We start from the raw sequence: 11,491 nt of genomic DNA, 5'->3' as shown, positions 1-11,491 counted from the left end.
ATTATTGAAAATTAAAATAAAATAAATATCAAAGGGGAGGGGGGGGGGCTCTCCCATACAACAAACGTGATTTTTTTGGCTTTATTTGCTTGTAATCAATATTGGTAGCTTGAACTTGAGATATTCTTAATTAATTTGTACCTTAATAATAAATATTAAAATGAAAACAAAATAAATATTTAAGGGGGCTCCCATACAACAATACAATTTTTTATCAATAACAGTACGGAAACCTTCGTGCGCGAGTCTGACTCGCACTTGGCCGATTTTTTATATAAACAGCAATGGCTGCTTCTTATTATTTTTATATAAACTGTTGACGATACTAAAGTTATATTTTCTACCCTGTTCTCATCTCGACGGTATACAATTGCACCTAGCATATTGTATTTGATCAGTAACTTGAAATAAATACATTTTTAAATGCAATTATCTTCTTGGAAAAAAATCCGAATTGGCTATCCACAACTTCTTTGACAGATTCTCCATACTCTATCTGTCAAGTTAAGTGGCGGATAGCCTATCCAGCACTTATCAGGAAGTGATGAACAGGCCCTAAATGTCATATTGCTTCATCAGAATCTACTTCTATTTTAAAAGGCACTAATCCTATTACATTCTGCTGATTATACTTGACAATGCAACCGCCTCATCGAATAATCATTTAAATAGTAAGTACATTGTTTAATTTTAATTTTAAAGGAACATCTGCAAATGGGTGCGTGATTATAATAATTCATTGTCAAGACCACTTTGGTTACTTATACAATTTTTAAATACACCTATTATAATAGTTTTTAATGTTCAACAAATATAAATAAAATAATAATATTTTATTAAAGTATAGAAAAGACAAATAACTACACAAACAAATCACAACAATGACACTTGACGTTTATACGCTGTACGCACACACGCATAAATGCCGCAAAGAAGCTTTGCGTCGCTGGTAGTATAGTTCCCTCTCGTTCTGACTCAACTACTATGAATGAGTTGGGTATACTCTTTGTTTTATTATATACTAAATAAGTCAAATTAATTTGTCTTATAACAGAAATACGTATTTACATGGTTCAATTGTAAATTGTCTATTAAGTAAATTGTAAACTTGTTCGAAATATTGTATGATTCTCTAAAAATGGTAACAATACATTTTTTACACTGTAATAAAATATATACTTCGATTTTATAGCAGCAACATTGATAGATAATACTGCAAATAGAATAAGTCTGGAACCTGTATATTTATTTAGTACATTTATTGCGAAATCTGATAAAAGATTTTTTGTGGCAGTGTAGTTTTTCTGTGTGGTAGTGTAGATGTTTTTAAAAATGTAAGCATAATACCAAGCTAGACAACTTACAAAAAAACCTAGTACCAGATTACCTCTTAATGAAATGTTGTTTATTGTTAAAGATGTCTTGTTCTTCAAAACTATAAATATGTTTAGTATATAATCCATTCTATTTGCAATACATTCAACCATGGGTTAAACGGTAACTTTCATTTTATTACAGCGTATCAAATCAGTGTAAATGATCATTCTTTTAGATGGAAACATTCCTAACATTTGTAATTCTTATTTCTCAATGTTTCATAACCATTACACATACTCTTAACTCTTAAGTATGCATGTCAAAAACATCATCATCTAAAAGAAGTAGTAATTTGTTTACCTATTTATTTAGCGACTACTTATATACTGGGGATCCATGTGTCCGGTGTCACCCAGTAATCGCAACACAACATTGCCGTTGGGCAGTATTGATATCCAGGTTATTGAGCCGTGGTTTAGAGACATCCGTAGCCAGGCCTCAGGTGGGAACTGCAGAGCTCTGAAATTGTAAAATGGATAATTAATGAATGTTTGTTCTGCTGCAGATGGATATTCTTAACCGATTTCAAAAAAAGGAGGTTATCAATTCGACGCGTATGTATGTAATATTTCCAGAACTGCCCAGTTTTGTATAATATGTTAATCTATAGCGGCTTCTGAACAAATGTGCCAAATTTCAAAAGTGTATGTATAATGTATGTAAGTATGTATGTTTTTATGTTTGTGCACGCATATCTCCGGAACTACAAGTCCGATTTAAGTGATTCTTTTTTTATTGTACCAGGTATTGTTCAACTTAGGTTACTATAGGTTTTATCAAAATCGGTTCAGTAGTTTTGAGATAGGGAATTTTAATTCTTAATTACGTACAATTTGAAGTCGGTTTTATCTTTTTAAAATACTATTTGATATTCGAGGGAGCAGTGATACCGTTTGCGAAGTATGGAAATGTACTATCAGAGAAGTTGACTCCTATGCAAATCGGGGACCTAAGTAGTTTGGTCACGTTACGTCAAGCCCAGCTGACAGATCTGATACGAAACATTTTAACGTCGGCCGGACCGCCACACCGCACACTAAACGAAATTTCCTTTTGGCGAGTTCGAGCTCACTCGGCTCAGTACAAAATGTAAGAGAGAGCGCGATCCGTCAGAAACATTTTAACTGACATCCGATCGACGTCATCTGAGTCATCTGACACATAATGTCAGACGCCCGCCGGAACGCAATTAAAAATTTCTGCCATCCGATAGACGGCATCTGACAAGTCAACCGGACCGGACGTCAGATACAAAATATATGAGCAGAGTGCGTTCCGGCAGGCATCTGACATTATGTGTCAGATGACGTCGATCGGATGAGTACTCTGGTGTTTCGTCCCAAGGTTTTTAGGCCCAGTGGGCCCAATGACCAGATATGAATTTTTAACATTTTATCATCTGGCGAGTGGTCCCACTTTTATGATTCATTATTTTCTGGCAAGAATTTTGAAGTAGGCACAAAAACACACAAAAATAATCAATTATAACCATAATATTGTTTTGTAAATTTAAAAAATATCTAACATAATATTATAGGTCACGTATTGGATATATGAGTTTTAATTTTATCAATTATTGCAACACCGCATTAACAGGAAATATTTAATATTCAAAATAATAATAATTAATTACATAAATAATAACTTATTTAATATTTATTTAAGTCAGATATAATAATTGTTAGAAGATACTATGCCGATTAAGCCCAGCCGCACATTGTCCGAAATTTCTGATCCGAAACATACCTAACACTAAAAAATACATTAAAACCACATTAAAACTTATATTATTATTATTATTATTAATAATACCTAAACATACTGCGTTGAATCAAGTTTTAAAAAAATACCTGCTCTAATAGGTACTGCCTGAAATTTTAATGGTTGTTTTCCCAAAGTAAAATGATTCTATCTTAGTTGTACGATAGACTTGGGAAGTTTTTTTTGTATTCCAATCATAAATAAAATTCGGCCGGGCTATAGCCGCTCGCGCCTATGGCATAAAGTTGCCATAGCACCTACGTGATACCAAATACTTTTCACTTTCAAATTCAAATGTCTTTATTGCCAGAATGTTGTTGATATAAAGGTTTTATTAAATACTTATAGTTTTTACATTCTGCCACAACAATGGCGCGTAATTGAATTAAACTTACTTATATAAAATTAATTAATTAATTAATCGTTCTCTTACAAAAAAAATATACACCTATAATTTGCCAATTAAAGAAATATATAAGCTTTATATAAATATAATAATTATAAATAAATTTTAAATTGAAATAAGTATACAAAAATAATATAATTAGATTATTTAGAAAATAAGTACTTTTGTTATTATTTATGTCATAAGAGATTTTAATATATTGTTACGGTACATGGTATACGGACACGTGGTGCGCAAGTACATACTCGAACCTTCTAAAAAGGTCCAATGTTTGTTTACGTGTTTACCCTTTATTTGTTAGCGTGTTTGAATTTAGACCTTATGACTGAGTACATAAGGTCTAAATTAAATTCAACTTACTGCACTTATCGCAGGGACGGCAGTTTTATTGTGGTACATTCCCGGGCCTCCTAGAAATTTCCCACGGTTGTTTACTTGTTTGCGTGAATCGGGAAATTTCTGGAATTCGTCTCGCCATATAAAAAGAGCCGCAGGCGCGCCCGGCAAGTTAGTTCGTTTCGAGCTTTCATCAAGGCGATTTCGGAGTGATCAATAGTGAGTGAACCAGTGAAACTTGCGACTTGGCTACGACCTAGGACAGTGATAGTGCTTAGTGATTGGACCTAGTGATTAGTGTTTGGATTTAGTGCTAAGTGTTGTGACCTAGTGTTTAGCAGTGTTAATAAAGTCTTCAAGAGAGTCACCAGGTCTTTCTCTCCAAATCCTCGAACCCTAGCACGTAACAACTGGTGTCAGAAGTGCGATTTGGAGATGCCATTGACTCCGAGAGAGGACTTCAAGGGGAGTGTCAGGACAAGGGCGCAGCGAGCTGCTGCCATTGACTCCGAGAGAGGAGTTGCGGAGGCCACACCCACTGGGGACCAAGCTCCGCCCACTGAGGGACAGGCCCCACATACTGGCCCCGCCCACATGGCTCCGCCCACTGGCCACGCCCACCAGGATCCGCCCACTGGCTCCGCCCACCGGGACACGCCCACTGGCCACGCCCCTTTGGCTCCGCCCACTTTGGACATGGCCACGCCCACTGGCTCCGCCCACCAGGCCACGCCCACTCAGGCCACGCCCACTGGCCCCGCCCACCAGGCCCCACCCGTAGCTCCTACAGCCCCCCAAGTGGCCCTTCATTTAGAAAGTTTAATTGAATTAATGGAGCTGCAAAGGGCTGAAATCAGAGCGATTCGAGAGGCACAAGACCGCAAGTTCGGCGCTTTGCAGGAGTCACAAGACCGCAAGCTCGGCGCTTTGCAGGAGTCACAAGACCGCAAGCTCGGCGCTTTGCAGGAGTCACAAGACCGCAAGCTCGGCGCTTTACAGGAGTCTCAAGAGCAACAAAAGGACCTCCAAGAGAAAGCGCTTCTGGCCATAAAGGATGTCAGTGACACGGTGACTAAGCTTCGTAAAGATGTCGACGTAATGGACGAACGCGTTACTGGGTTAGAGACGGTTGTGGAAAATTTGAAAACCGGATTCACAGAACTACAGAAGAGAGTAGTGCGCCTAGAAACTACGGGAGTTGCGGTGTCTAGTGGAGTCACTGGTGTGGCGCAAGGACCAAGAGTAAAGGTGCCACCGTACGACGGCACTACTTCTTGGAACGCTTATCGTCGGCAATTTCAGACTGTTGCTACCGCAAACGGATGGACGGAGGAGCAATGCTTGACCGCTCTCACTGTTGCACTCAGAGGGCAAGCTGTGTCGGTTCTGGAGGCACTGCCACATACGAGAAATGGTTTCCAAGACCTGATGGAGGCACTGGAATCCAGATACGGGGAGCGACACCTGGAGCACGTGTTCCGTGCCCAACTGCGTGACAGAGTCCAACGTTCAGGAGAAGGACTTCAACAATGGGCGTTGGAAATTGAAAAACTCGTCAGGAAGGCATATCCAGGAGCCGACACCAAGATGGTCGACACAAATATTGTTCAAGGATTTGTCGACGGAATCAAAGACTTGGAGGTCAGGGCTGCAGTAAGACTTGGTCACCATACCTCGCTAAAGGAAGCATTAGCGCATGCTTTGGAAGTCGAGGCTGTGCGCCATAACATACGGCAGACCCATAAGATCCACAAGGTCTCTGAGGAAGTCAAGGAGGTCAAGGCTCCCACGAAGAAAAGTTTTGGAGCCATGTGCTACAAGTGTGGTGAGAGGGGCCATCTTCAGCTAAACTGTCCGCAGAAGAAGACCCAGATGGCAAGGATAAAAAGGATCGAGGAACAAATGGAGGAGTTGAAGAAGCAAGCGGTTTCGTCCCCTACCCGGAGTCATGGGGAACGAATAGAATCCAGAACTAAGGGGCGAGTACTGGATGACGCGGAGAAAGCCCCGGTAACTGTTACCTCCCAGGCACGGAGCGGAACAAAGAGAACAAGTAATTTGGGGCACATGGAGAATGAAGCTATGAGAAAGGCTCAAGAAAAAGATGACGACCTTCGGCACATCATCACATGGAAGAAACGGGGTGACATAAAACCAATCTGGAGTGAGGTTGCACCCACTGGCGCTGTCACTAAGGCGTACTGGGAGCAATGGGACAGTCTGATACTTCAGGACGGACTACTCTACCGGAAATGGCAGAAGGCTAACGGCAGAGAGTTCTATTTTCAGATAATTGTCCCAAGGGCAAGAGTACCAGATGTTCTCCGCGAGATACATGAGGGCGTATCAGGGAGTCATCTAGGCGTCAAGAGGATGCTAAGGAAAGTGCGAGAACGATTCTTCTGGTTGCATTGGAGAGATGATGTGCAGGATTGGTGCCACAGATGTATTACTTGCGCTGCTGTAAAGGGACCACAGACCAGGAGTAGTCGTAGGAACCGTCTGGCGCGTTACCATGGCAGTAACAATGATGCTCGGGACGAGCATCTCTAAGAGGGGAGTAGTGTTACGGTACATGGTATACGGACACGTGGTGCGCAAGTACATACTCGAACCTTCTAAAAAGGTCCAATGTTTGTTTACGTGTTTACCCTTTATTTGTTAGCGTGTTTGAATTTAGACCTTATGACTGAGTACATAAGGTCTAAATTAAATTCAACTTACTGCACTTATCGCAGGGACGGCAGTTTTATTGTGGTACATTCCCGGGCCTCCTAGAAATTTCCCACGGTTGTTTACTTGTTTGCGTGAATCGGGAAATTTCTGGAATTCGTCTCGCCATATAAAAAGAGCCGCAGGCGCGCCCGGCAAGTTAGTTCGTTTCGAGCTTTCATCAAGGCGATTTCGGAGTGATCAATAGTGAGTGAACCAGTGAAACTTGCGACTTGGCTACGACCTAGGACAGTGATAGTGCTTAGTGATTGGACCTAGTGATTAGTGTTTGGATTTAGTGCTAAGTGTTGTGACCTAGTGTTTAGCAGTGTTAATAAAGTCTTCAAGAGAGTCACCAGGTCTTTCTCTCCAAATCCTCGAACCCTAGCACGTAACAATATACAATGTCCATTGTATTATTTGTCTTTAAATATCATATTATATTCATTCAGTGTATAATAAATGCTTTCATACAAAGCAATTATTTTGTTTTTTATTTAAATCTACAACTTTTTTGCTAGCCCTACGGACATAAGCCCAAAAGTCATAAAAAATTATTACTTGGGACCAATCGCCAGATGAAAAAAATGTTAAAAATTCATATCTGGTGATTGGGCCCACTGGGCCCAAAAACCTTGGTTGGGACGAAACACCAGAGTACTCGATTGGATGGCAGTTCATATGTTTCTGATCAGAAATTTCGGACAAATTGCGGCCGGCCTTAACATTGAATTGACATATTCGACCAAATAACGTTGGTCTGTCAATTGCATAGGAATCAACTTCCTCGATGGTACAAATAACGAGTACATACGGCCATACCGACTATATGGCTTAGTCTGAAAATGATGGTTTAATCATTTACACAAATATTTTTGAATAGATTAGCAGTATTGTATCTTGAAACACAAGTCACAACACTAACATTTCAAATGACAGTTATTATTTTAGGGCTGTTATCAACTGGTACGGGCGCCGCAAATTCGCGGCGATCACTTGATGTATAATAGGCGCCACGCACTATCTTTGCCTGTAGTTCATAACTCAGTATAATAAGTCTAGTAAGAAAGTAAGAATTACTAAACTAGCTGTCCCGGCAAACATTGTTTTGCCATAAAATGATTTTCTCTGCTTTTCTCTTGAAGTTTTTCTGATTATTTTTTTATAGACGTCATGGAGCCCGAGACCTTTCCAACGAATGCAAAACCGTGGAAATCGGTTTGTGCGTTCTGGAGTTATAGTGTCAGGAAGGAAAACCAGACTTATTTTTATATAATAGATAAAAATATTTGTGACTTACTTGCACACAAAGAAGCGTATAACATTTGCATGGCAGACTAGCAGGGTGTAGGAGTCTGAGGTCTGATCTGGTGGTGCTCTAAAGAAGTAACGTCGAAACGCTGCTTCGATACGGGCACTGTCCTGAAAGAACTGCTGCACAGAGGAAATGCAATTATTATTATAGGCACAAAACTTCAATTTCATACACAGAACTATAAAATTCCATGCCATATGTCGTAATTTTAACAATAATAATAACAATATATTAATAATATCTATGGACGCTTCACACCACGTCAGTCTGGCCCCGTGGTAAGTATCTGAAGGACTTGTGTTACGGGTACCAGACAACGGAAATATATTTAAAACTTTTATACTATACATATATTTAAGATTTTTATTACATGATACACATATTTAATACACATCCATGACCCAAGAACTTTGAAAACTTTTTGTTCCGTCGGCGGGATTCAAACCCGCGACCCTCGGCCTGAGCTACCGACAGCCCACCCACTAAGCCACAGAGGTCGTCAAACAATACACAAATTAACATTTAAATTTATTAGAAGTAACCAATAACTAAAAACTTTTAAGTTGTGAACTTTAAAACAATTATTTTTTCTAGACGTAACTGATGTATTCCACTAGGTATTACTATTCCACTATATTTAGCATGCACAAAAAGTTTTCCTATAATCCTTGTCTTTTCCTAGGTCTAAGCATAATTATCTCATTACAACTGTCTAAAAGGTTCTGCCAGCCAGATTGTGTATGTCCAATAAAATTCAATAATTTTAACACTGTCACAGCTGTGCTGATGTGGTTGTACTATTGCTAGAAATTACTCCAAAAGCCTATGAAATTCTTATTTCATAAAATGTTCCTGATTAACATCTACAAGGCACAAGCACAAGTCATAATACTTACTCTAGGTTCAGGCCTCCAATGCCCGACGGGGGGCTCTGGTGGCACTGGGGCTCCTTCTTCAATGAGCTGGCAGTGTTTAACATCAACAGTCTCCGGCAAATGTTTCAGTATGATGTCACCTGTCTCCTGAGCTCTCGTCATAGTTGATTTTATAATGTGGTCCCAGTTTAGATTCAACTGGGCTAATCTTTTCCCGGTCAAGTCAGCTTGTTTTTTACCTGTTGATTTTATGACAAGAGCAAATTAAACCAGCCAAGTCTAAGACCATACATTGGATACATTGACTATGTACCTAATATAATTATTAATATCAATTTATGAGCAGCATTAGGTTGGAGACGATACTCTAGTGCGAAGGAGTCAAAATAGATCCTTATGGGTCGCAGTGATGTCAGGGCTACAGCGACCTGCCTTCTTTAACAAAAAAAAATGTGCCTATATTACTAATATTGGTATTCAACCCCATCATTGTTTTGTCTGTGACAATTTTTTGTCTACTTATGGAAGTGTTTTATGATTATTTAAATTCTTAATCATGCAGAACTAGTCTCTCTGTCAGAGAGTCTGTGATATGCATCCATTCTATTAGTGAAATACTTAATAAAGCCAACTTATACAAATAATACAATAAATTGGTGAGTATAATATTATATACAAGCAGTTATGCTTGTACCATGAAAGAAATATTTAAAAAAATTACCAAGTTCTGTTAATGTCTTATCCAAGTCTGTTTCACCACTGGTATTGTACTGGCCGTGTCTAACAAGTAAAACATGTCGCACAGCTTTGCTCTTGGCCTTTTCAAGCTTTTCATTGTATGTGTTTTGTTCTTCTGGACTAGACGTCTTTGGAGGTTTCACAATTGACTGTGGTTCACTACTGAAAAGTAAAAAAGTTTCATTTAAGTATTATATTTTTGTTACACATAATATTATAAAATTAACCATATTGTCGTTTGCACATCAAAAGTACCATGTGTTATTAATACAAATGAGTTGTTTAGACCAAAAGTTTATATTTAGGTCAAAACATTAATAACATAATATTAGATTATTTATAAACTTACTGGTCCCAGTTTCTATCCCATTTTACACTTGGCTTATAGTTTGTTGTCCATGCATTTTGCACATCAAACTTCTTCTCGTTTTTACCAATTTGATAGTACGCAAGACTTCCTCCTACCGCTCCTAAGCTGATAAGTGCTATTTTTTGGAATCTTGAAAGGGTAGCCATGTTGTAGTTAAGTTATATATTATATTGTTTGAAACATGTAACCTTGGAATGATGAATTTAAAAATACATGTAAACTCCCAGTTTATTTTCGTTTGAGTTATTACAGTAATTGAAAAGCAGTTGAACAACCTCAAAAAATCTTATTTCATTCAAACCGCCATGAACAAGACAACTGACGTCTGACAAACTAAAAATTAAAATGTCAAAGTCATTTTGACTTTTTTTTTCATTTCTCTTAAGCGCTTATTCCACTTATCCTAGCTAGGAAGTCAGGTAGCTAGGATCCTAACAAATTTAGTCAAGTGGAATAATATTTAGAAAGCTAGGATCCTAGCTGCAGATCCTAGCCGCGCTTTAGCCCGGCCGCACATTGACTGAATTCTGATCAGAAACAGTTGAATTTCGCCGGACCGCTACCCCGCACACAATCCGAAATATCCTTCCGGCGAGTTCGAGCTCACTTGGTTCAGTATAAAATGTAAGAGACAGCGCGGACGTTCAACTGTTTCTGATCAAAAATTTTGGACAATGTGCGGCCGGGCTTATTACTTATAGTGTTTTCGGCATCTGCACTGCCCCGGGGCAGAGTGAGTCGACGCCCGACAGGACACGGAAACATCCGGAGTTTAACCGATTCCGTGCCGATGTCGCCGCCACAGATTACTAGTATATATTTGGTCGCCGCAGACTTGCATAGTACAAGCGCAATACACTAGTTTAAGTTCTTAATTTAAATGTCAGCTGTATCCGTATCCTGTCGGCCCACCCTGCCTCGGGGCAGTTCAGATGCCGAAAACGATAATATTTGTTTCATTTTTCAACAGTCGCAGGGTAGGTAAATGACTAGTGAATAGTGATTGGACAAAAACAATCATTGGACACGGACTGTTTTTAAACTTAAAGTGATAGAAAGCCTGATTTTAAGGAAAAGCAGGTAGCTTTTAAAGCAACCTTATTTATTATAGTGTTTTTGTTCTCTGTCCAATGACTAGTACTGTCCAATCACTAGTCATGTTCACCCTATATTATTAGCTACAGTCTGTCAAAAAAGTCATGAAATTAAAAAGTGGCAACATCGTAGTGTCATCCCTTTCAAATTAATCTAAAAAAAAGGGATGACACTACGATGTACGACTGTATAGCCTATAACAGGGCTTCCCAAACTGTGCGTCACGACGCCACGGGGCCCGGGGGGGGGGATTGTCCCAGGGGCGTCGCATGTCAACACAACCAAATCGAGTGAGCCTCGCGCGCATTACGTCAATCATACATCCCGGGATTCCCGGGCAGTCTAAATCCTTGATTTCAGAAGCTATGCTCAGAGAAACAAACGCAGCCTTCACATTAGCCAGCCTTGCTGGCTTTAATATCTTTCATAAATATCTCTTTTAATTTTTATGCTTGTGATTTGATTTGGACATTATTTCCTAATAAAAATATAAATAGGTATCCAAA

At 39.2% G+C, this 11,491-nt stretch overlaps 1 protein-coding gene across 2 annotated transcripts; it reads right to left on the bottom strand.

The window, feature by feature from the left end:
• Positions 1-1,314: 1,314 nt before the first annotated feature.
• LOC121727873 (serine/threonine-protein phosphatase Pgam5, mitochondrial-like) lies at positions 1,315-10,198 on the bottom strand. Of its 2 annotated transcripts, none has more exons than XM_042115917.1 (5): positions 9,870-10,198; positions 9,504-9,682; positions 8,804-9,021; positions 7,893-8,026; positions 1,315-1,836 (listed from the first exon to the last, which is right to left on the bottom strand). In XM_042115917.1, the coding sequence occupies exons 1-5, from the start codon at positions 10,034-10,036 to the stop codon at positions 1,686-1,688; spliced, it is 849 nt and encodes a 282-aa protein (XP_041971851.1). In that variant the 5' UTR covers positions 10,037-10,198; the 3' UTR covers positions 1,315-1,685. The 2 variants fall into 2 exon arrangements, with proteins under 2 accessions (XP_041971851.1, XP_041971852.1); XM_042115918.1 differs by having other exon boundaries at positions 7,893-8,023.
• Between the last annotated feature and the right edge of the window lie 1,293 nt (positions 10,199-11,491).

The sequence above is a fragment of the Aricia agestis genome, chromosome 6, assembly GCF_905147365.1.
Source record: "Aricia agestis chromosome 6, ilAriAges1.1, whole genome shotgun sequence".
Lineage (NCBI taxonomy): Eukaryota > Metazoa > Arthropoda > Insecta > Lepidoptera > Lycaenidae > Aricia > Aricia agestis.
Note: the sequence above shows the minus strand (reverse complement) of the source record. Positions and strands in the feature narration are given on the sequence as shown.

What these genes read in the sequence shown, in the direction of transcription:
- LOC121727873 (XM_042115917.1), bottom strand. Translation starts at nt 10,036, where the DNA reads ATGGCTACCCTTTCAAGATTCCAAAAAATAGCACTTATCAGCTTAGGA. An exon ending in TAAGACATTAACAGAACTTG is followed by an intron (nt 9,022 to 9,503) that starts GTAATTTTTTTA and finishes TAAAATCAACAG; the next exon opens with GTAAAAAACAAGCTGACTTG. An exon ending in ATACGCTTCTTTGTGTGCAA is followed by an intron (nt 1,837 to 7,892) that starts GTAAGTCACAAA and finishes TTACAATTTCAG; the next exon opens with AGCTCTGCAGTTCCCACCTG.